This window comes from Bombus fervidus, chromosome 8 (genome assembly GCF_041682495.2).
Source record: "Bombus fervidus isolate BK054 chromosome 8, iyBomFerv1, whole genome shotgun sequence".
NCBI lineage: Eukaryota > Metazoa > Arthropoda > Insecta > Hymenoptera > Apidae > Bombus > Bombus fervidus.
In genome coordinates, this window is record NC_091524.1 from 10358672 (window position 1) to 10383786 (window position 25115).

General features: G+C 33.9%; 3 protein-coding genes across 4 annotated transcripts in view; 1 reads left to right on the forward strand and 2 right to left on the reverse strand.

The window, feature by feature from the left end:
- The window catches only part of LOC139989852 (pyrokinin-1 receptor), a 205840-nt gene that overhangs the window by 132947 nt on the left and 47778 nt on the right, over window positions 1–25115 (forward strand). The gene's annotated exons all lie outside the window — the stretch shown is intronic.
- LOC139989851 (organic cation transporter protein-like) lies at window positions 611–18562 on the reverse strand. The gene is made up of 8 exons (XM_072008508.1): window positions 17494–18562; window positions 10775–10958; window positions 9651–9909; window positions 3657–3955; window positions 2979–3091; window positions 2573–2787; window positions 1886–2234; window positions 611–1599 (listed from the first exon to the last, which is right to left on the reverse strand). The coding sequence occupies exons 1-8, from the start codon at window positions 17826–17828 to the stop codon at window positions 1419–1421; spliced, it is 1935 nt and encodes a 644-aa protein (XP_071864609.1). The 5' UTR covers window positions 17829–18562; the 3' UTR covers window positions 611–1418.
- Window positions 19855–24557, reverse strand: LOC139989850 (uncharacterized). 2 transcript variants are annotated; one of them, XM_072008505.1, is made up of 13 exons: window positions 24324–24557; window positions 23314–23498; window positions 22819–23110; window positions 22623–22729; window positions 22411–22538; window positions 22183–22319; window positions 22002–22117; window positions 21804–21927; window positions 21518–21743; window positions 21224–21391; window positions 20962–21162; window positions 20804–20886; window positions 19855–20713 (listed from the first exon to the last, which is right to left on the reverse strand). In XM_072008505.1, exons 1-13 carry the CDS (start codon window positions 24425–24427, stop codon window positions 20584–20586), a joined length of 2001 nt encoding a protein of 666 aa, XP_071864606.1. In that variant the 5' UTR covers window positions 24428–24557; the 3' UTR covers window positions 19855–20583. The 2 variants fall into 2 exon arrangements, with proteins under 2 accessions (XP_071864606.1, XP_071864607.1); XM_072008506.1 differs by having other exon boundaries at window positions 20962–21147; window positions 24324–24556.

The following is a 25115-nucleotide window of genomic DNA, read 5'->3' on the forward strand; positions in this document are numbered from 1 at the left end:
CGCATTTCTAAGATTCGCTAAGAAGAGATTCTAAGCATCTCTAGGAAGAAATTTCTTAGAAGATTATCTCTTTACGTACGCGCGCTAACGAACAATTCGGAAATGAACATAACGTGATCTTGGCGTTATAATATACGGCATGTTGAACGCCGAAATTACCGATATTAGATTTTACGTTGATTTTATTCGAAAGCTTTGGGCCAAAATTTTCCTTCAAAGAAGATTCTTCCGTCTTTAAAAGCGATTTTCCATCATTAATCGAAATATCATTTTTACAACGGCTTACTAGTGGGATTACGTGTTAAAACGTTCAACTTTGAAGATGATTATCTTCATCTCGGTAAGACTAGGCTCTCTAAAAATTGATAAATCCTGTACAGATAATATCTATACTAAGCAACGTGTCGTCCAAATTTCAAAGAAATTATAAGGAAGTGAAACGACGCTACAGATGTCTTCGGACAATGCATTCGACGTAGACCCCGTTTTTATGTCGCAGACGTCGACAAAAATATCAATGAGATTTCCTATGATAATCTCATACTTATTTATATCGTTGATTCGATCGACTAAGGAACAAGTGGTGAAGAACTATTAGCAGAATCCAGGGAAGGTTTTACTGGCAAGTTTTATTACAAAACATCTAAGAACGATTTACATCGTAATAATAATCGCGCTATCTCGTCGCGTGACATCCGCTCGAGGTCTCGGCGATTTCTAATCGATCTACAAATACTTACACGTACATATGTACAAAACTCGTGGCCATACACCACGTTGTCCATGTTATTTTCATCTCGTTAATATATTCTGTATATTTATGATGTTATCATTTTGCTAGTATAACGATTATTGCACCATATTCTATAAGATGGAGCTTTTGTACGAACAATTTCAGGAACTTTGATAACAAAGGAGAGTACTAATTTTTATCATTAACTATCCACGAGTTTACGATTTACAACAATTATTTTAACCTACGTTCTTACTCTAATTTTTATTCGCACGCCTAATGATTGAATTTTTAGTCAATCATTGTTGATGAAAAATTATAATGACAATTGGATCGCGGATCTTTATGCAAATTCATATTTTCGTGGATACAATAATACAATTGAAAGGACTTGGGCACAAGTTTGTTTCTATCTATCAAATATCATCGATAGTACTGTATTTTGGATATTTTACATATTTTTGCGCCATATGCATTCTATGAATTTTCGTTATCTTCGAATCACCCATAATTGCATAAAAATCCGCAGTTTTGTGATAATGAATATTCATGACGGTGGAATTTAAGATTTCTGGATTCAGTAACTTGTCTTAATCTAATACATGTATTGCACGCTTTTGGAAGACTAAAGATTCTTTGCTCGAGATCAACGTGACAAATATTGTACTTCGTGGTGAACGTTTCGCTACAGCCTTTCAACCTCTGTGATCGAGTTTTCGCTTTTCCTCGATTTTATACTCGATCTCCGTAGCATGCTACTCCTTAAAGGTTCACCGCGAAGCGACGCTCTCATCGAGTTCCTCGCGCTGCATCTAGAAAATGATCGGAACATGGCGACCGGTGGTGTCTCCTCGTCCTCGCGTTTCCTGTCAAAACATTGCGTTTAAATATATCGAATCCAATCGCTTAAAGATTTGAGTAACTTCCCAACTCGATCCTTCTCTTCTGTTCAAAAGATTTAAAAAACATTTGAAGAAAGAAGATAGTCCAATTTTCTTCTGAGAGACTTAAAAAAATTTTAAGAAGAAAATAATACAAAAGCATATGAAGATGTATGTCTAATAGAATGCTTGAGAATCTTGAACTCGGAGCTTGAAGACCTGCGAATATCTTTAAAAAAAGGAGACTGAAAATTCCTTTATGTGATTTTACCTTCCGATACAAGGTACATCCCACATCTTCTGATCTTTTCCGAAATCCTCGCCGTCCTGCAGCGTCTGCGGAAGATCCTTATTCAACGTTTCCGGCAAAAAGAGAGTCAGAAGACCGCCCATGATTCCGAGTGTGCCCAGCACAAGAAGAGGCAGGAACGACGAAACAACATTGAGATACACTACGAACGGTGCGAGAATACTAGCAACGTATCCCATTATGTGTATCAAAGCTACACCCTGAGCTCTAACCACAGTTGGTAATACTTCAGCCGCATATTGGAGGCCGATATTGTACGAAATGTTTATCCAAAATCGACCGAGAATTGCCAAAGAGGCCGTATATATACCTGAAAAGAAAATTTCAGCATTAGTTTCTAATTCTAATTTTTCATGAAAAATTTTGAGAAAATTTTAAGAAATAAAAAGGAAAGAAATTATTTTATCTGTCTGTGATTGGATTTGTCTAATTGCCTACAATAGTTAATACAAGCATTTGCGTTTTATAAATATTCCAAAATATACATTTTCTTCCTCTCAAAAAGCACAATGTTATACGAATGAAAAATATTTGTCTGATTAAGTCAAAATTATCGACTTACCCTATTTTTAGCTTGATATTGTAGGTTGTTTAGAAGACTGATCAGTAATATAGAAGGTTGAATATGTAAAAACGAAATATACGAACTATTGGAAACGGCAGAAGCCCAGATGCTGAAGATACCGGAAATGACGAGGGAACCACACGCCAGCCATCTTCTGCCCCATCGATCGAGAACGAGCGTGAGGAACGTGTCAGCAGGCAGCTCGGTTGCTGCAGCAATCGTAAACGTAACGAACACGTCCAGACCTAAATTATCCACGTTTCGTACGTGACCATCGAACACTAAAGAAATCGCCATCCTATATTTCGTAAAACAATTTCATATGATAAAGGAAAGCACGCTATCATATTTCATGTGAGAAGCAAATTCCTTGCTTCAGAAATGAAGTATTTTTAGACTAAAGATACAAAACTATTCGTGAGATTTTTACAAGATACAATCCCGATTTTACGTCAATCTATTTCATATCTGTTTAATAGCGATACAAACCAAATAACAATAAATAGAATCGTGATATTTCGTAGTCGTGGCGTTCTAAATAGATCCAACACGGAGTACGTTTTGTCTGCTTCCTCCTCTTTGCAGATTCTGGCACAGGTTTCCTGTTATTAGCAAATTTTTAACTTGTTAATGTCGTTTGTTTGTTTTTCTTACAAATTTATGTGAATCTGTTATGTGTATAAAAATTACGATAAGATTCGGAAGAAAGTTTATATTATATTTGTATGAGACGATCCTTTCTAAATCGTTTACTTGAACGTTCGCAAATTTTTGCACTTTACTTTGTAAAACGACAAACCTTTGAAAATTAATTATCTCCTTATATCGTACATTAATGTTAATATTGCCATGATCTATTCATAGTCTGAGCAGTTTTTAAGTGTTTCATCTATTTATAAAAAAATACAATATACAAATTCAATAAATAACACAGAAATTAACAGAAATTTATCGCTGGAAAATTAGGCGCTAAGTACGATATAAAACTACTAGGTTGTAAACAAATTTTCAATTACATAAAAGATTCAATTAGGATGCATATTCAAAGAAAATGATTATATACTTAAACGCATATAAATCGGTATTTATAGAACGCGCATAAAGTAGGAAAGATCGTAAAAGTACAAAATACGGAAGAGATTGCTTTACGATAATCGATTTCTTTACCCGGAATCGTTTATAGATGTCATCAGGCACCTTGGTGCCGTTTATTCGCTCGAATTTACCAAGGATTTTAATGGCCCTGTCTATCTGACCTTGGCTGACCAGCCATCGGGCGCTTTCCGGTATCAACCATGGCGTCGCTATGGCTAGAACAAGAGGAACCGAGGTGACAATGCAGGTCATCCTCCAGTCGGCTAAATAATAGGCGATCCAGGGTAGAATGCAAGTTGCAAACGTGAAGAATATCGCGATCGACATGTTCGCCACGAATGTCCTCCATTTTGGTCCAACGTATTCTAATACTGGAATAAAAAATATAATATTTAGAAGAATCATTTGTGAAAGAAATTATTTTATTGAATTATATTCATTGGGACAAAATAGATCATACGTAGTTCGATAAAATAATATAAAACGAAAGAAACTTTTGGGGCAACCTAACGCGATATGAAGAAGAAAAATTTGTAAGTATTTCGATGCTTATCGAGAAGAATATGTTTCTATTTACGAATTATATTTCTTAAAGATACAAAAGGTAAAATCACGCGTAACTAACAATAAATCAACTGCGAAGAAACAGAGGCATCGTTAGATTACCGTGTTACCTCGTTAAACTATTTATGATAGTTACTGAAAGAGATACATATAAGAGATACAAGCCTGAGATACATATTTATATCGAAACGAACATTCTCTACGGAAAGTCGAGCCTAATTCGATGAAAGTAATTGTCTTCCTGAACGAACATATCGATGACAAGTAAATATTACTCTATTTTCGTACAAGAAAACAGATTAAAACGATGAGAAGTTATCTTGGACAATTGAACTGACCTTCGCGATGAATAAATCTCGCAATTTCACGAATGCGTAGACGAAATTAATATCTGGTGCGTATACGTCCAATAAATTAGAAACGCAAGGTTGTAATTCTTTAATCGTATAACAGGACAGGATGCGGTAAACACGTGGAAATATATCATAGTGAACAACGTCTATTTGTAGTTGACGTAAAATAGGGAGTAATTGCTCTTAATGAAGCAACCGTGTTAGCCACTTAATAGTGGCTTGCTTCTAATCCGGAATCACCTTCAATTAGTTGTAACTAGTGGCTTCGTTATAATTGCCGCTCTGTTGTTTTTCTTTCTTTTTTTGCCTTATTATAATTGTGATGCTCGAACAATGTTTACCATGGAAGTCGCTTACTTATTTAAAATCACTTCGTACCACTGGATTTTACTTTTCATGCTTGATAATGAACCAATTTATAATTCATAATAAACCAAAATGACGAACGTTCGTTTAAATCATGAGTTTCAGATATTTCTGTTCTCTAATCGTTAAAAATATACACAGCTCCTTTTAGCAAAGTTGATGTTACGAAAAATTACCTGAATTAATTTTTATTAAATAAAATAGTTATAGGACAATTCCGCAAGTCAGATATTTTCAGCAGACTTCTCGGAATTTCCTGTAATTCACCCTAAATTTTCTCAATACGCTCCGGATTTCTTACATATATATATAAAGTATGCTATACATAACTTTTAATTCATCGTTTTCTTATAATTCTAACAAATAATGCTTTAAAACTCTGACTACATTTTGGATTATTATCTCGCACGAATACAACATTTTAAGCTATTAATCGCTTTCCTGAAAATCTGGGTCAGTTATCAGCTTCGGTACGAGACCATCAAGTATCCTAATACCCACGAACGCAAGTAATTTGCAGATTATATCCAAACGTTTAATACTTCCCTATATAGAAATTTAATGAAAAATAAGAATAGAAGAACCTGGCATTACAAAAATTAACTTCCATGAAATCTAAATATTATTTATGCTGTCTGTAATTTCAACATCTTCTTTCGCAAATCATCATTATCACCATTGCGACACTCATTCTAAAATATATGTATCATTAACTTAATAGAAAATAAAAGTAGAAGAACCTCGCGTTATAAAAATCAATGTTCATAAAACTAACAAAATATCGTTTTTTAAATATACGTATCATTCGGTTTATATTGCCATTAAGATTATTCCCTTTACAAGACGTAGATAGGGCGAGGAGATCTGAAGAAGAGATATTATTCTCATAGAAAGGATACAGAAAGGAAAAGAAGATGTAAAGAAGCTTCTCTGAGACCACTCGTTTCATTACTTCGCCTCTCAAGGTTTATTGCCTTCGACGTTACATTATTCGCGCAGAAAAAGTATTCGCTTTCCTCCCAGCTGTTTCCGTCACCCTGCAATTTCATATCGTGTTACCGTTCGATCAAAAGCTACGACTCATTTACTGTAAACGAAGATTCCGTGTGGCACGGTTAGCAAAGATAAATTACAGACGATCGTATTAATAATAATAATCTGACCGATATCTCGCGTGTTCGCAATGCGACCGATGGAGAAACGCGAGCACCGTCCAACGCAAGGACGTTGTTAACGTTTCGAAACTGATTAACGTTCGTTCTCTTCTTTCTTTTCTTTCGTCTCTTCCTTCTCGCCTGTTAGCTACAGTGGCTCGTAAAGCTATCTTAGCATTTATAGATATTTTTTATTTATACATATTTATTATATATTATGGTATCATAATTAGTACAACAAAGGATTATTATATTTTTGTTATATATTCATAGATATATCGGAATTTCATTAGGATCGTAATTAGATCGTATAATAATTATATCGAATATTATGTCAGAATTATTCATACGGTTATCATAATGCAGAGTCTGAATTAAGTAAATTTGAAAATTAATATAGAAGATACAAAATTATTTAGCGTAAATATATATTTCGCAGTGATCACAAAAATATTTAATTATAAAAATAATCGAACATTTATTATGTTAATAAATCTCGATATTTGATAAACATTCATTACATGTTTAGGATGATTGTTCATGCTGTATATTTGTACTAAATAAATGTTTGCATTAAATATCTCGTAACTTCTATGTGCATCTTCAGAAATGCTTCAAACTTTACCAATATAACCAGTAGAATGCTAATGAAATTTCAGAATGTTTTATATAACACATATTGTACATACATAAAATTTTTCTGTGTTAAATGTGTAAATGCTTTTATAAACTACTATGTTTACACGCTTTGCAGTCTCGTTGCATATTTTCCTCCCACTGTTAGGATTATCTACAGTTTGTATGTGAGTTGCATGAAATTGATCGAATTCTATGCTTTCAACGAGCTGGTCGAGTGAGTTTCTGCTTGAATAAGTTATAAATCGTGGCGGGAAGAAAGGCACGTGTTATTGATATCGAATGGTTAGTTGGAATGTTGAATAGGAATTTAAAGAACCAACTCAAACTTTGTCGATAATAAATATATAGAAAATATGACTACAAATAAAACGTAAAAAAATATTTGAAATATTCTATAGGATATTTGAATGTTTATTAGAAAATTTTAATAATAATATGAAACATAAAGAAGAAAGAAATTCGATGATACTGAGTATATTACTGACAGTTACTTACTACTGGAGCTTCATTTCAAAATTTCAGTGTTTTTTATTAATATAAAATTAACATTAATATAAATAAAAACAAAATCTGTTATAAATGATATAAACGAACTTTACGAAACAATACAAAAAATTCACATCTATCTAGAGAAATTTCTTATGAATTTCGAAGTCAGTACGAATACGTATACTAATACGTAAAGCTTCTAAAGCTTTAAAGTTTCAACATTTAAAAAGAAGTACAAAAATGTTTCTAGTAAAATATATATGATATTTTCCACAGTATTTTCTATGCATTTTCTACAATTAAAGATTTCCTTATTCCTATCGATTTTCCTCTGGTTGCGAAATCCTCGGACAATCACGTCTCTTTCATTTTATCTTCGCTACGCTCGATACGGAACCGAACATAGAATTATTTGCAAATCAATGAATCCGATGATGTAATTTATTACGCGCTCGAAACGAATTAGCATCATTTATCTTAGTTTCAATCAATATCTTACTTTCTCAAGTCATTGATTAAAATACGATCTACATTCGTACAGATCGTGCCTTCTTTCTCAACATTCCCGTCGAATATTCGTGATCGATCGTTTAATCGACCTTGATAATTAGAAAATTCGAACGTCAAATCATTAACGAACCAGCCACCTGCTCACGAATCTCGTCAACTTGGCCTAGTTTTGTCGAACAAATTGTAAATTTTTCCAACCTCGGCTTGAGTCATCGAGTCACGGTTAATGCACGTCACCTGAGTTTCGTTGGTCTCGATTTTCACAATTGGAATGCTGTCAGCACGACAAACTTGCTATTCGATCAAGAAAACCCGTTTCAATGACTCGTCTGATGAACTGTCTACCGTTAAAGTTACGTTAGATCGGCGTGACGTTTATGCGTGCTTATAGTTTCATCGTAATAGTTTCAATCAACGTTTTCTTTTGGGTATTAACGTTGTACTTCAACCCTTTCAGGGTATAAAATATCTTTCAAGACAGAGACTAGTCTAGATTATCTCTTCGGTATTTTCTATTTAAAATATTACATGATGATATTAGAACAATAACTGGAAAATATATTTCTACAATATTATATTCGAAATTTGTTCATGTAGAGCTATAATAAAATTTTGTATTATAAATTGTCTGTATTATAAATATCAGACAATGAATTCAGTATGAATTGTATCGATCATATATTAAACAATTTATTAGAATTTTCAATGGGATATTTAAAATGTTATGTGATATTTTTAAGTATTTTAAATAAGTTTGTTAGAAGAAGATGTTAGCTCACAACAAACGTTCATTTTAATTAACACCATATACATGTATGTATGTATATATATACATGGATTTATAGTTGTGGAAGCGTTCATTGTAAAACCATTCATTGGTTACCTTCGCTTTCTGTTGGGAAGTGAAAATTTATGAGAACCCTGGTATACTATAGTTGTCTAGAAATGAAATGCAATTTTGAACAACTAACACTCTGTAATGAGAATATTGTCTCGTTAAGAGAGAAAACAAAATTATAATTGATTGCGAGTATAGAGGGAAAATATAGGTATTGAAAATGATTTTCGAAGTAACTACTTCTAGATATTATAAATGTTCAGTGGTATATATAAATCTAAATATCTTAAAATTTGATATTTTTATCTTATATAATTCTTAGAAAATAGGAAAATTAACTTCTCTCTCTCTCTATCTATCTATCTATCTATCTATCTATCTATCTATCTATCTATCTTTGATATAAACGCTGCGGTTAAAAAGTAAAAATTTATGACCTCATGTATATTCATATGTATTTCAGTACCTTCGTAACTTTGAACGATTTTCAATTGCATTTGAATTGTTGCATGGCAACATGAGTTCTGTTGCAAAATTCATATACTTGTAGAAAGGTCAGTCGTAAATCAAGCATAACAACAGTTTTACAGTGTGTTGTAGAGATTACTTTGTAATTTAAACTTGAAGATCTTTCTGCTTACAGTAATTACAAAAGGTAACTGTACACCATTGTATTTAGAACAGCATTTATATATATATATATATATATATATACCAATTAATTAAGACTAAGTCTTAAGATAAGACTAAGTCTAAGATTAAGATATTAGCTTTCATATCATTCGTAATACTTTCATACATGATTATAAATAATTGATACTATCAAAATGAAACGTGATACCTGATTTAAAAAAGGAAGAAAGACGCTTCATTGGGAAATATCAGGTCTGTAAGTATGAAACCGGAATTTGCCTATAGACGGCCCTAGCTGATAATGTAGTTATCGCTAAACTGCGTCATACATTTTTATATAGCTAGCGATGAGCAATACTACGAATAAAATATTTTTAATCATTTTCGTACGATAAACATTATTTTCTGTACAAAAATTCCGGTTTCATATTTACATACCTGGTAAGGTACTTTTTGTAGCCACTGTGCATCTTTCAAACTCAAGTCGAAGGCAAAAAAGAAGTAATTGAAAAACGATTACCTAATATGTACATCATAGTGAAGCAATTATCGAAGGCGAATCCAACGAAGAAACGGCACAAAGTGAACTGCCAGAAGCTAACCGTGAACGCAGTAGCCACCCCGGCGAGAAACCCCATTAAATTGGCTCCGATCAAAGCTGGTATTCTTCCATATTGATCAGCGATCCATCCAAAAATTAATCCTCCAAAGATAGCGCCGATGAAGAAGATACTTTGAGCTATGGTTGGCAGTGCATCGTACTGACAAACCCATCCCAGCTGCAACAGAAAACTACAGTCGAATGATTTACTTCTGATCACCACCAGCATCATAGGAATTTTATAGCAACTTCAACGCCTCGATTAAAAGAATTTTCGAACAAAGTTTCGAAATTTCTAATGACACACGCCTCTGTCCTTTTCTCTTTCCTTTTGAGGAAAAAAGAAGGAGAAACTTAAGACCTTGCGCGTTCTCGCATCCTTCTTCCGGATGCTTGCTACCCCTCGAGGAACAATTCTCCTCCTGTCGAGCAACGCGAAGCTCATGGAAATCCACTGGAGCAAAAAGTCTTTCAGAACGTTTACAAATGGATATTTTCTGAGTTTATGTCGAACAAATCTACGTGTTCATGTTATTGTTCGTTATAGCTTTTTATTAAGATTTCTTTTCAATCCGGTATTTTCAATTTCAGTTTTATCGCAACCTGGTTTTACCAATTTTCACAACTCGGCATTTTTTGTGCATTTTTTTTTTTTTTAAACATTTTTAGAAATTCTTATTCGATTGTATCATATTTGGCAGTACAACGCTTGAATTTAGAACGTACTCTGTAATTTCACTACACGCACTAATTACTACTGCATTATGTACTAGTAATTCTGTTACGTACTATAATTTTCCTCTTTGGAAATCAACATTGTTAGTTTTCCCACTTCCGAACTATTGATCTTTTCACAAACGTTTATTCGACCCTTTCCATCGTTTTTCTTTCTTTCCAAAAATTTCACACTACGCTTATCTTTTATCGAAGTAGGTCATACAAATAATCGAATACGATATACACAGTGTAAAGGGATTAATTGATAGGAACAGACAAAGTAATCAAAAAGCAGAAAATTACAGGTCGAACGTTTCGTGTCTCACCTCGGATGCCACAGACGCATAAGGGACGGTGGTGTAATTAAATTCCCATCCTTGTTGGCAATCTTTCGTTGGCCACGATGGGTCCGGCACGTGGCTTCCATTTAGCAAAATCTCCGTGTAATTTACATCGTACATGCTGCATCTCGAGTAACCTTCGCGGTTGACTGGTATCGCTAACGACAGCCTGAAACGAAGGAGAAGATAACGTAGATTGGTTCACGGTCTTCGATGCCGATGGACATTCCGACAAGCGAGTGATTAACGTTCTATTTGAGACTCGACAAAAAACATTGAGAATCTCGAATATTTGTTGAGTTAATAATACTGCATTGATTGTTAAAACGTCTGATAAAACGTACTTGATTGGAATTTTATTCAAAGCGAAGAAAGTTATTTTCAATCGTAACTGGATGTACGTTAATCTGTCTTTGCGACTTAATGTATTTTTCATAATTCTTTTTGATTATTATTGTCGAGCATTATCCTAGTATTATCTCGTGGTTAGCATCAACGCTTTTATCGTGTGAATTTGTCGCGTTGTGTTTGTACGAGTTTGTAGAATGTAAAATAAACAATGCAATGAGAAATGTAAAATTTTAAGGAATTATTAAATTAGGTAAATTAAAGGAAAAGAAGTTCTGTGAAGGAATTGGATCGGATCTAAAATCGAAACACATGTTAAAGAAAGATGATCCATGATTTGCGACCTCCGACGTATGTCGAAAACACTTATTCATTAATAACGAATGTGATTAAGATAATTCGGTGATGGTAATTACATTTGTTATTCCGATGAACGTTACATAACGAAATAGGAAGTCGATGTCATGATGACTGACGCTGTCTGAATCAAATCAACCCTATTCACAACTAGATAATACTGTCAATGTTTACATTATTACAATATGACACTTTGAAATCTATTTCGAAAGCTTCGTGAATTTCCATTGTTTTCCAATGAAATTATGAATTAATGGCGTGATTCAATGATAAAGATTATTATTATTATACACCATACCGTATTATTATATGCCAAATAAATAATAAAACTTTCATTAGGCTTGCTCTATAATCTGCTATATTGTCATCAACCAGATAAATGTATGAATAATTTTGACAATGACTATCATCACGTACTTTATCGAAAGAGAGAACATTGGCTCTCTTTGATCTTCGATCGTTGAATCGTCGAAAGAAAACTTCGCGCCTTAGAGAAAGTTCTCCTACAAACACGTACATAGCATAAAAATTGGTAACACACGGAAGTTGCACAGGAAAAAAATCAAAAAGACTCGTTGAGCAAGGCAAGAACTTTCCAATAGAAGGTGAGCATAATAATAAATAAGACTTGCACGGATGCTTACGAAGGAGTCGTTGACTATATTGAACTTATACTAATTATGAAACAATGTAACAGTAACGGTACTAGTCGTAATTAACGTACTATCGTTAACGTTATTATCGTAATATCGACATTTCTTCTCGCAAGATCACCGATTAATTGCATCGATTTGCAAAATTCTTAATGATCGATGATTATCATAGTCGTGGAAAGGTACTTACAAGATATTGATATTCGCATCTAATCACATCTCGTAGCATCGCGACTAATCACGCGTATCGCCTGACCTTTACATGAAAATTGAACGAACACTTCGAACGCATTATGCAAGTGTACGTTACATTTTTCATTCGCCGGTAAAAGCTTTCAGAAACGAGATAATGAGCGAATGATACGTGACATGCGCGAAAGAAACGAATGCTCGCCCATAAAATAGCTGAAAATGATTCGAAAAGTATACTAGCGAACGATCGCTTCGTTCGAAGTAGATTCAGATGGTAACTGACCAGCCAATCAGGATTAGTCACATCCTTAACAATCCTATCGACTTTTTGCTACTACTATACTTATTTACTCCAAAGCTAAGATCCTACCTAGGCTAAACTAAACGTTAATTATGCCGAGACTCTCGTTCTATGACTCATAGTTGGAAAATGCACTTATCCTATACGTAATCATTTATCAATTACTGAGTTCGTTAAGTTCTATTTTTGTTTGCTCAAAGGAAGAAATCTTCCATTAATTAATCCGCTATATCGTTGCTTGCTATTGTCTTTCGTCTAATCGACAATTATTTACCCATTCCATCGTTGCAGAACTTTTCATTTCTGATTCTATAATCTGATATTTAATATCATCGAATTTATTTTTAAGCACGTACGATATTAGGTCGCGGAACTTTTATGCATTTCTAAAAAATCTGAAAGTGCAACATTGCAAAGTATACGCGTGATACGACGAAATATATCAAACATCGGAAAGTAGCGCGTTTTATAACGTTTGTTCGAGGTAAAACAATTTTCTACCCAGCTTCTAGTTTTTCGTTTCGCTTTCTTTATATTCTCAAAAATACGCGTAAAAAGTCCGCAGGCTGCGTATTATAACGTAAACGGAATGGAACGAATCGATAATAAAATAAGTAGAAAGTAAGAGCAATAGAAGACATATTCGATTTATACTAAATATCCGCGGATGCCCTGATACTTCTGACCAGTCGTGTACATACGTTCGAGTTATAATTTCTAATACCATTAAAAAGTTACAAGAATTTTAATCGAGAACGAGCTCTATACCCTTTGAACGTAATTTGTTCGCCACTTAATCGCTGGATGCGGTAAACACTAACGAGCAGCTCTTAAACAAAAGTATTTGTACGTTATGGTCAACAATGGGGCGACTAGGTTGTTGAAACGTTCACGACGCAGTTGTTAGCGCGTTCTCCAGTTTCATTGAAATTTTAATTGCATCAACGTAGTACGTTCTATGGTCGACGTCTTAACATAATTGTACGGGTCGAATGTCTTTACGTAAAACTGTCCCGTGCACGTTGACGATTCGCGGCCAATCAACGATATCAGGCCGAATGTTACGTGCTCAACGCTATTTTTTCGCGTTCACGCTCTCATTGTTTGCGCGAAGGTTCAACGCGTTCGCGCGGCGTGCGCGATAATACGCGCTCCGGGAATTTTATCCAGGGAGCATTGTGCGAGCGCAACACGTTGCGACACCACATCCTTTGCCTCTCTCGAAACGTCTTAATAACGAATTATGGTGCAATCGAACCATGCGCGTATGGCAAAAAGCAATCGTTTCTAGCCGTTCACTTTGAACACTGCGAAGGTTAATTTGGCAACTACATATATATCCACGTATTATGTTCCTAAAGATTGCCAAATGCTATTTTCGTGCATACAATGATGCCATCCTTTTGTTACTAAGGATTAGCATCAGAGAAATTTTCGGCTTATTACGCATATTGAAAATGTAACGTAAGATTCATCTTTTTTTTTTTAGCAAATATGCAAAGATACGCACAGGTGCGTTTGAGTATTAGAGCATCTACTGGTTACATTTGTTGGAACGCTGTAGCGGATTTTACGCTGTAAAGCATACGATGTGGATGAAACGTCGGATTTATAATAAAATAAGTAGAAGATAAAATCAGAAAAAGGATCTCAGCAAGACGATAGTATTAGGACAGCGTTAGGAAACGGTAGGCCAAGAAAAGCTGGTCGAAAGATGATCCGTAGAACTAAAGGAGAGTGTTGAGACATCGATCTGTTTCATGCGAATGAAAAGCGAACTAAAAATTGCGCGTTTAGGCACTAAAATGTCTATGTACTATCTCGAAACTACGAAATATTACTAATCTTTTATTTACAACGATGCTCGTAAGTCTCATGACCAATTTACACGAAAAAAGAGTCAGCCGTTTTGCAAAAATCACAAGATCTCCGAGTTAAAGACACGATGACGCGTTAATGAAACTTCTAATCTCTAAATCTGTAGAAAGAAATTCTTAAGAGCTATAGATTCTTAATAAATAATCTACCGATTACGACGAAATCCCCTGATGCCTGTAACCAATTTTACACAGAAAACGGACCACCGAAGTGGTTCTCGTAAAAATCGCAAGACCTTCGAGTTGGAGGAATGACGCGTTAACGAGAGCGTCGCGACGTATAATGTTTACAAAGTTCGCGTGGAAATTAACACAACCAGGAACAAACTGGATCGTTGTCACCGTTTACGATCGTGCATCCGAGATGAAAGAAACGGCTACCATTATGCAATCGATCGTTTCGAACTGGTAAACGGCGTAGCGAAATAAAACTCGGCGTAAGTCTTAACATACGTTCACTCGCAGGAAACGTGTTTTATTGAAACTTTTACGACTCGCTACCGGCTGCTCCAGCCGTTGCATTATTTGAATAACATCGAAGGTTGTTGACCTAACAAGTGGTAACCGAACGAAGGTGCGATCCAATTGGATGCGGATGTAATTACACCTTGAAATACCTTTCGTCATCGAGCATTTCCAATTCCCCGCCGAGTGTTCTCCATTTTTGCGCTTAGTCTTTACGCTCGATATCGTCGCGATTTGTAAGCACTCGCGAGGAACAGAATGTGCGATCGTCGCGCGTCGCCGTTTCGACAGAATTAACGTCGTTGGAATCTCACAACGATTGAGAAACTGCATATTTACTTCGCGCGAGAACGACGATGAACGAGTTATATCTCGTTCGGGCTAATTTCTTTGAAGCAGTCAATGTTTCAATTTTTAATTTATCTTCAAATAGTGAAGATCCAACGTGGAGAATTTGCAGATTTGTTTCGGAAATGCGAGAGTAATTTCAGGGAACAGAAGCTTAATTCCTGTCAGAGGTTGAATTTTTATCCTATTTTGATATCAGACGAACAATTCGTGGCTTTCTTTCCAATTAAATGCGAATGGTTATCGCGATAAAATTTAACGAACCTTCCAACTTCCTCGTCTTTAAGTATGATTTTAAGGGAAAGAGGAAGAAGAGCAGAGAGAAAGAGAGTCAGCGACCGTGCTTTTATCGGTAATTGAACGATACGCTCACGTAAAAAGCATTCATCGTGAGCATCGAGGCGCCTGTGCAGTGTACGCGTAGCGATCCGTCCTTGAATCACGAAGCACATATATTAAACATCGATGATGATAATAATCCTTCGTCACCGGCATCTTGTCTTAATCGATGCGAACAAGTATTTCGAGGTGAATGTAATGCGGATACATTTTTCCTCAGCATTGTTTACGGCTTTTGCGTTTTCATTTCTACTACTAATCTCGTTAGATTTCCAAATTATATAATGTGAAATCTTCTGTAAGTTATCGATTTCAGTATTTTAATCTTTTATACTCCATCGTCGTCACTTTGGTAACATTAACAAGGCGCAAATTGTTCTATGAAAAAATCTACTTCTATAATTAAATTTATAATACAAATTATTTCTTGGTGTTTTCGTTGATAACAAAAAAAAAAAAAGAAAAGAAAAATTATTGCAAGAATAAACTCGTAGCGGAAATTATTCAATTTTGTTCCCATCGATAAAAAAAATGTGAAAATGAAGGAAATTACGCCATATAAATAAATCTTTGGTTTTATACGCATTGATTTAAAAAATAGAGAAAGACATAAGAGTACTACGTGAAATAAAAATTCATAAATACTTATGACCGTCTCTACTCGAGGCATAAATTTTTTTTTTTCAAAATTCTTTAGTAGAAAAAAGTGTTGCAATTACTGATCTATCGTATGACAAAAATCTCTGCCCGTAAACGATAAAGCCGTACACGACTCGTTAGAGTGTTTTCGATAGAAACGAAACTGAGGATTTCCTTCTCCTGCACGAAAACGAAATAGTTAACAAAAGAAAAACGATCGCCTAGTCGTCGAGAAAGTACTAATTTCTCGTGCAAGGTAGATAAATACCGTGACAGACACTGTACAACGTACAGTAGAATGAATCAACGTTTTACACGTAATTCATAAAAGCGACAAGACCCTGCATTTCCCTAATTATATGTTGCGAACAATAGAAAGATCCCGACTCAGTCGCCTTGGATTCTTATGTACATTTACAAGAGGTACAAATACTTTTATCTGATGGAGCGATCAGATCATAAACGGAAATATGCACTGGAATGATACGAGAGAAATCTCAAATATAGTCTTGAATCTAATTTTGCTTTACAAAGAACTGTATTAAACTTTGCTTTTAATTTATCGAGCACAGTGATCGATGAACTTGAATCTTTATAATTCTATCTGCCTTTGTAAACGATAAAACGTTTCGGAAAATAAATTCAGTTAGTGGATTCTTCTATCAATGTGCATTTTTACAAGACTATTTCTCTGTTCAGTAAACGAAGTCAATATTAGAGCCGACACGATGGAACGAATCAATTTTCACCATTATTGATCTTAGCTTTTATCTGTATGACAAAGAATTATCAAATCATCGAACAAATAGCTACTGACCCACTTGAAACGAATTAAACAATAGCATTAAGGATAGATCAACTGTAACGGACTATTGATTTTTTTTTTCTTTTGTTTACAAACTTTTCATATCGATGGATTTTTACAAAAGAAATTAATCTTTTATCGTTAATTTATCTTAGTTCTTCGTTCCTTTCTGTCGTCTATTTCTATCCGATAAACAACATTTCTTGATTCGCGCGCTTCGACTTATCAACGCTTATGTTAAAACAAACAACGACGATAAGATCTAAAGGTGCGACTAAGATCTAAATTCAAGCGAAAGTATGCAAGCACTTACTTGCACATTTCAATCTTAATTTTTTAATTCGACCCTATTTTGCAAGAGAGTACGATGTTTTACGCACCTTTCGCTCGCTGTGAGATTCTGCAGTTCCGGTACCCAGCACCAGTGATCATCCGGTATCAGCGTGATGAAGATCTGCGAGAAGTAGACCCATGCGACGAACGAGGCAAAAGGGATCATCAGAATAAACAGGATCTTCTGATAAAGACCAAAGTCCCCGACGTACGGCAACAATTCGTCGAAATCTATGTCTTTCGTCTCTTCTTTGACACTCCTGTCCGCTTCTCGCGTTTGAGGGTTCATCGAGTTACAACATGTCACCGCGTTATTCTCGCGGTCGTTCAAATGAACGGAAGTTCCAAATTTCTCTTGCGGTGGCATTTTCTCGGAAATCATAAATTAATCGATCGATTTGAACGAAAAAGCGACCGATTATCGCTATTGGCAGCGAGATCGTTTTGCTTTCGTTCAAGTCACCACCAATCTCGCTTCGGTGGTTCGTTTCGCAAGAAAAAATCGCGAATTTTACTGCTTACGTTGCCGAACACATGGTCCTGTACGTGTTTACCTCGACGTTGGCGATTTTTCACTCGATCTGATTCGAAAGACTACGATTTTCACGGACGAGGGTCGAACACGTGGACTCTGTTCTTCGTCGACATCGCGCGAGTCAAATGACAAAAATCTTACAAGAACTGTAACAGAGTCAGGCTAGTCTGAAACGATCGATATATAGGAGGAAAAGGAGGAAACTGGACAAATCCTGACCTGAAGAGTTCGTAACTGAAACGATCAGTCTTGTAGCTGGCTATATAGCCGCCGACCGAGAGGTACTTACTCCCTCTCTTCTCCGTGTACAAGTAGAATTCAGTGCTCTGCAAGTGGCATTGAACAGAGCGGGGATCGCGTCAATCATCATCGTCATTGGCGTTTGGCTAATTTCTTTCGCACTCTCCCCGAAGACAGGTCAACAAGATCGTCGGATCGTCGGCTTGTCTGTTTTCCTGTTTTTTCATGTTCCGCCGTTTATTTATTCGTTTAATATCATTGGATTAGATGATCAAAGAAGTGGAAGATGAAATGGAAAACTTGGAAACGTGTTATATTCTTGATAGATCAGGTATAATGGTATGAAAAATGTTTACAAATTCGCCACTTTATGGTCCAAAGAATCTGTTGATGTTTAAAAGAATTTTATCTGATATTGGATATACTAATATCCTTTATTCTAATAATCTTGTATAACTAACTACTTTGTTGTTGTTCCTAAAAAAAAAAAAGAAAGAAAGCTTAAAATTTCAGAGGATATATCTTGTAATAATACTGTAATAATACATATTTTCAAGAAATATATATATACTCTTCCCTCATTTCTACTAAATGTCATGTCGATTAGTCATAAATTTGATAGGCATCTTGGAGATGAAGGACTTTAAGTAACTTTTACATATCTAAAATCGTCTCTTTTGTTGCAAGTTCTTGTAACTATCCTATTACTGTCTGCGATTATAAATTATAGTGAAAGAAAGGTAAACAACCGACTGTGACTCTGACTCACACGGTTCGCACGATTATACATACCTTAAGGTAAGGTCTTTTTACTAGGAACAGCGTAGTCTTATGGACGTCTATGCTGATTCTTTTCTCTTAGTTTTTATTTCTGTTCCATTTTTACACCTTATGTAAAATTGAAAATGAATGGTACGAACGTGACATCGATGCGCCTTTATCATTTCTGCAACGAGCATCATCTGTACGTATATATCGGACAGTTGATTTGACGAAGCCTATTGGACGAAGAAATTGTCTCGAAAAAGCGATAATGAGGGGAAAATCTCTGATAAAAATTGTTAAGTTGGAAGACAGTACAATTATTAAGCGTACAATGTAATGGAAATATTATAGCCCTTTGCAGTTGACATATTCGATCGAAGCAAATTTATCAAGTATTATTATTATATGCATATATCTAAATAGATAAATATTAATAAACAACAGATTATCTGGAAGTAAATATATTTTAGATTAGAGTAACAGACATTTACAATACTTTTCGATTACAGAATCATAAATGTACAAGCATAATAAAAGCGTATCGTCATCATGACGGCATTCGAATTTGTAGACAATTTTATTATGCCGCCACAGCGCCGACATTCAAATGCAAAAGGATAATAATTATTTTTATTACGCACTAGACATAATAATAATAATTTATTGAATATTATACAAGGTGTTCATTCAACTTGATGAATTAAAATACATGTCCTTTTTAATTATTACTAACTGTACCAATAAAATGATGCGGAAATGAAGTTTAAAATAGGAAGTTTTTTTCTAAATCATTGTTTTTTTCACTAAACTTCACGATCATCCATATTTTCTTAATAAGATGATATACTCTTTTGTGAAGAATAAAAAGTTATTAGTAAAGAATTGTTCGAGTACAATTTTATTAAAAAACTAGTTTAATATAAAAACTTATGAAAAGTATACATAGCCTCAAAGAACCGTTCGACGCGGAAATATTTAATAATTCATTTCGACAAATCATTAAAATATGTTTAGCGTATATAAAATTTATGTATCGGTATAGCACCCTGTAGAGATTTGTTGTAACACAGGAGTAATATATTTTTACGTAATTATTATTAATTTACATTCGTTTCTGTTTTAATTTAGAACATTCATTGTATTAGCCGTTATGATTGATTAATTTCTTTTTATGCATCACATAATAAAAGAAGTAGAATAAAAAATCACGAAGAGATGTACCACTTAAAATATTTGTTATAAGCTAATAATGTTGCCATCCGAAACATTTCATACATGATAAATTATCGATCAAATTACGTGACTTATTAATATAATAACGAATAATAAACAAACCTAACATTCTTTTATGTACACTATTATTAATACCATGACACGGATGTAAAGATAATGAAAACAAATCTCTCTCCTACAACTCCAGGAACTTAGTTCTATTCCATTATCGATATTTTGATTATTCACAGTAAAATTTTTTTACATTAACATTCATAGCAGTGTCAGAAAAAGGTTTATGAATAGGATCTTTTAAAATACTTAGATGTGGATATTACCTGATTATACTTAAAAACGAAAACGGATGGTTAAAATCGACCTTAAACTATGCAGTGCTTTCAAGCTCCTTGTGTAAAAAAGTTTCAATATCCACTCGACATATAGGACAGCGTTTATTAGTACATAACCACTGATCGACACAGTCTATGTGAAATAAATGCATACATGGAAGCCTCCTGTATAAAAAAACAATATTAAAAAAATATAATTTGTGGAAAATTAATTGCTGAAATTAATTTACATTACGTATGAGAATTAATTTGTACCTGACACTTTCGCAGTCTTCGAATTCGGATAAACATATAGTACACTTTTCGATAGCGTCTTCGCTATTTTCGACTTTTTTCTCCTATAAAACGAGAAAATGTCACGAAGTAAGGATGATATGATATTGAACATATACGTCAATTTTTACGTAATTTACCCGTTTGTACTTATGACGGAATGTGTGACTTTCTATTGACTCCTGTGTAGCTCCGCAACTAATAGCGGCCATGCGTCGTAGGTCAACAAGACGCATATAATTCTCAAGTTGCGCCGACATTTGACGCGCTGGGTGCAGCAAACCCAAAGATGGAAATGGCATCATGTCGTGAGCATCAGATCCTTGCTGCGTGAAACGCATCTGCATTACATAACAAGTATAAAAATATATAGAATTCAGAGTACTGTGTTTGAGAGCATACCAAATGAAGATGTTGTAACCAATTGATATGAATATGGTGTCTATGTTGTGGACCTGATGGTCTTCGATGAGGACTATAATGATGATACATGTGATGTACATAAGGATGAACCGGCATCGAAGGCAGCATAATTGGTTGTGTTGGTAATTGGCCACTCAAAGAACTTTCCTAAACACAAAAAGAATATAAATCAATAATGATAAAATTTAATAGAAACGAAAAGGAAATAAATGATAAATTCATTGTAACATTAAAATTATATGTATAATACAAATCTTGAATGCACTGAATTACCTGAATTATTTCGGGACAAGGCGGGCTAACGCTTGGTGGTCTTCTAGCCTCTGGATGACTATAAACAGTAGGTTGTTGTGGTGGTGGCAAAATTGGAGGCGGGAAATAATTTCCTGCAAATGTCATGTTTTCTGCACCGTTGCAACGATTATTCACAGAATTAGCATTTCCATTGTTACACGTATGTTGGCTTGCTTGATGCGCATGAGGATTGCACGGCGTTGTACTACGAAATATAAAAAGTATTGTATGATGTGAAATTTCCAATATTTATTGTAATACTAACGTGTGATGTGTTGAGAATCTTGGATGAAGACTCCGCCTATGTACTTCTTGTACACGTTGTTGCATCCTCCATAGTCTTTCTTGTACTGGATGCATACGTGGTCTTAACATTCCTGTAGAAGCATCTATAAAAAAGAACAAATTCGAAATAACATCACTGAAAATTTTGTTAGTCTTTCTTTTAATTTTTCTATCATACCTGCACCTGGTATTTGGTTATATCTTACAGGTATAACAGGAATTGGAATTCTATAATTATGGTGTATACATCGACCATGATATATATGGTCGTGCAAGCAATAAGTGTTGTGCCCACTGTAAAAAAATTATTAAAATCAGTAATGAAACGTATTACACATAAAATAATTTGTTATTCATACCTAGGTACATAATCTGTAGTAGTCGGAGTTACTACCGAAGTTGTAGGAGTAGGAGGTGTATGCTCTTCATCTGATTCCACAGTTAAATCAACTACAGTTACTGGACGATTACCTTCCTCATTATTTTGTGCAGAATTCTGTTGTTAAAATATAGTAAAGCTCTTTGTATCTTAAACTCTTAACATAAATTACATTTTTAAATAACTCAACATAATAAAATTATTTCACCTTATCATTATGATTTACTGAAACAAGAACTTCAACCGATCCATCTTCATCATCACTACTAGTAGCATCATCACTACTCGAGGACCAATCTAATTGTAGATCAGGTGCTGATGGTGTATCATCATTTTCTATCCAATATAAAATGAAACTATATAAATTATCTGTTTATTAATTTTTATTCATATATTATTCATGTGAAACAAAAACCATACTTGTTGCATGTGTAGAATGTTGCTGAGAATTAATTGTATTTGGCAAAACTGAGTGATACACAGTATTGACTTCATTGGCACTGTCATTTTCCATATTTTGCATAACTCTGTTTAAAACATTTTCATTAATAATTATTGATCTAACTAAGTACAAATCTAGCACAAAAAAACTTTAAACTTAATTTTAAATTCATACTTGTTAGAAATTCCATCTGATGATCTAGATGGTCCAGCTACACCCAAATTATCAGAGTGTTGGTTGTTGAATGATTTACGGTCTTCATTTTTTCTACTTTTATGTTTTACTGGAGGATCACGTTCGTGTAATATTCCTCCTGCTGTTTCAGACCCACGTAGATAAGTTCCAAAAACAAAATTACTGTTTGAAGCATTATGATGAGATGGATTTACATAAGGATTAATAGGAACCACATCTAAATCTTCTACATCACTTTCTGCAAATAAGTGATCATATTCCATTTCGTTGCCTAGAATGAAAAAATTCAATATTGAAATTATTTATGTTTCCTTTATATGTAATTTATTTTTGTGTGAATCATTTTATATACATTTAACTTTATTAAAAACATAATTTAACAAACTCCATTATTGTTTTATCTAGAAGAAATTCAGTACTAAAAATATGAAAAAATGAATTAATATATGTCTTATATCGTTATTTCATCTCTACCTGAATTAAATCTTGATTGTGGAGAAGGATCAACTGTAGATGTAAAAGCTGTATCAAATATATCTGCTAAAGAAGTAGAATTTGCTTCCATAGAGGAAGTTATAGATTCTGCATGATACAAATTATTTTGTTCGTCTGATTTAGTTTTACACCAAATATTTTCAGAACTTGCATTTTCTTCCATCCTGTTTGATAAATTCAATTAATTATCATTAACATAAAACGTTAATGGAAAAATATCACTATAAAATGTAAAATAATTGAAATAAATTAAATAAGATACTAAATGATTGAAAAAAATTGTATATTCCGGAAAAGAATATAGACATATTTTCTTCATTTCTCAATGACAGAACTTATTTACATTTATCTTTAAAAAAATACACTCTAAATATATAACAATATTAATCTTTTATCGTAATGAAAATAATTCGATGACACATAATACATAACGTATATACATACATGTATATATGTATATATCCATATACATATTATATATATACTAAGAAATTTTTGTGCTATATATGAACAATGTAACTAATATAACTTTCTAAATTCAAAAATATAATTTTCTGCAATTACGTTTGAAATTGCATTTGAAATAATTTTTATTGTTCCCTTTCATAGATGCTTGTTGGAATGGTATCACGAAAGAATGGAAACGAAAAACTAGAAACTGTTATAAGAGCGTATACCTTGCAATTCCTTCGATGGTTTTGTAAAATGGTAAGGCTCTCTTCACCACGTCATTTTTATCAAGATATTTATTTTCTATACATCACTGTCATTTATGTCGTTCTATCTATGCCCATCGATGTTAACTTCGTAATCGAATCACTACAAATTTTAACAAACTATTCGATCCATATGAAAAATTTGTGTATAATTAAGTTCTTATATCAGCAATAACAATAAAATCGAAAAAGAATTTATGTAGACTTTCTTTCAGTAATCTACATTTGGCAACTATGATACCATCAATCGTAACTTTCATTAACTACGCTCACTTTTTCGGTGGCCTCCGTTGATTATACAGCATGCTACCTTTTCTTTCTATAAAACTACTACTATATTTATTACCAATTATCGGAGCATGAAGTCGATTATCCATGTGATACTAGTTCTTTTACGATGTATTCATTTAAGTTTCTTACTGCATTATTCTAATTTTATATTTTTATTTTAAACTTATGTATCTGACGAAAAACGAGTAACTCTGGCACGATCTTATAATTAGGTGTCGTCACTCATATACCAGAATCATAGAAGAAACCGTCCGAACACTAAGTCGTGAAAATCAACATGAAAGACAAGAAAGTTTACGTTCTGCGCATGCATGACATGCTATGAATGTCTCAGAAAGAGATGGAAACATTCTATTCACCTGTGTCCGTCTCGCAAGAACGAGAACTTTGTTGTCTTCCATGTTGATGTTTCATGACTCAACTTTCGGACGGTTTTCCCTAGCGAGTGTCGCGATCTGTTTATATGACCGCGAAGTCTAGTGTATATTTCAAAGATATAAATAGAGACAAAGCTAATCCCCTATATTTTTAGCAACGAGAGAGAAAGAAGTTGCGAAATTGCGGAAATTTTTCATTAATATTTAACTTCTAAATTATATGAAATCTATATACCTAATTAGATTTTAAAGTATATCTCATTACTTCAGTATAAAGTATATCTCATTATTTCAGATAGAAATGTTATATCAAAAATAAAAAGAAAAGGAAATAGAATTTAAAAATAAACGAGAAACTATAGAAGTACTTATTTCTAATGTTTAATAATAAAGAAAT

What these genes read in the sequence shown, in the direction of transcription:
- LOC139989851 (XM_072008508.1), bottom strand. Translation starts at nt 17,828, where the DNA reads ATGATTTCCGAGAAAATGCCACCGCAAGAGAAATTTGGAACTTCCGTT. An exon ending in AATCTCACAGCGAGCGAAAG is followed by an intron (nt 10,959 to 17,493) that starts GTGCGTAAAACA and finishes CCTTCGTTTCAG; the next exon opens with GCTGTCGTTAGCGATACCAG. An exon ending in ATGCGTCTGTGGCATCCGAG is followed by an intron (nt 9,910 to 10,774) that starts GTGAGACACGAA and finishes TTTCTGTTGCAG; the next exon opens with CTGGGATGGGTTTGTCAGTA.
- LOC139989850 (XM_072008505.1), bottom strand. Translation starts at nt 24,427, where the DNA reads ATGGATAATCGACTTCATGCTCCGATAATTGGTAATAAATATAGTAGT. An exon ending in ACAATCAAGATTTAATTCAG is followed by an intron (nt 23,111 to 23,313) that starts GTAGAGATGAAA and finishes TTTTCATTCTAG; the next exon opens with GCAACGAAATGGAATATGAT. An exon ending in AGATTCTCAACACATCACAC is followed by an intron (nt 21,744 to 21,803) that starts GTTAGTATTACA and finishes TATATTTCGTAG; the next exon opens with TACAACGCCGTGCAATCCTC.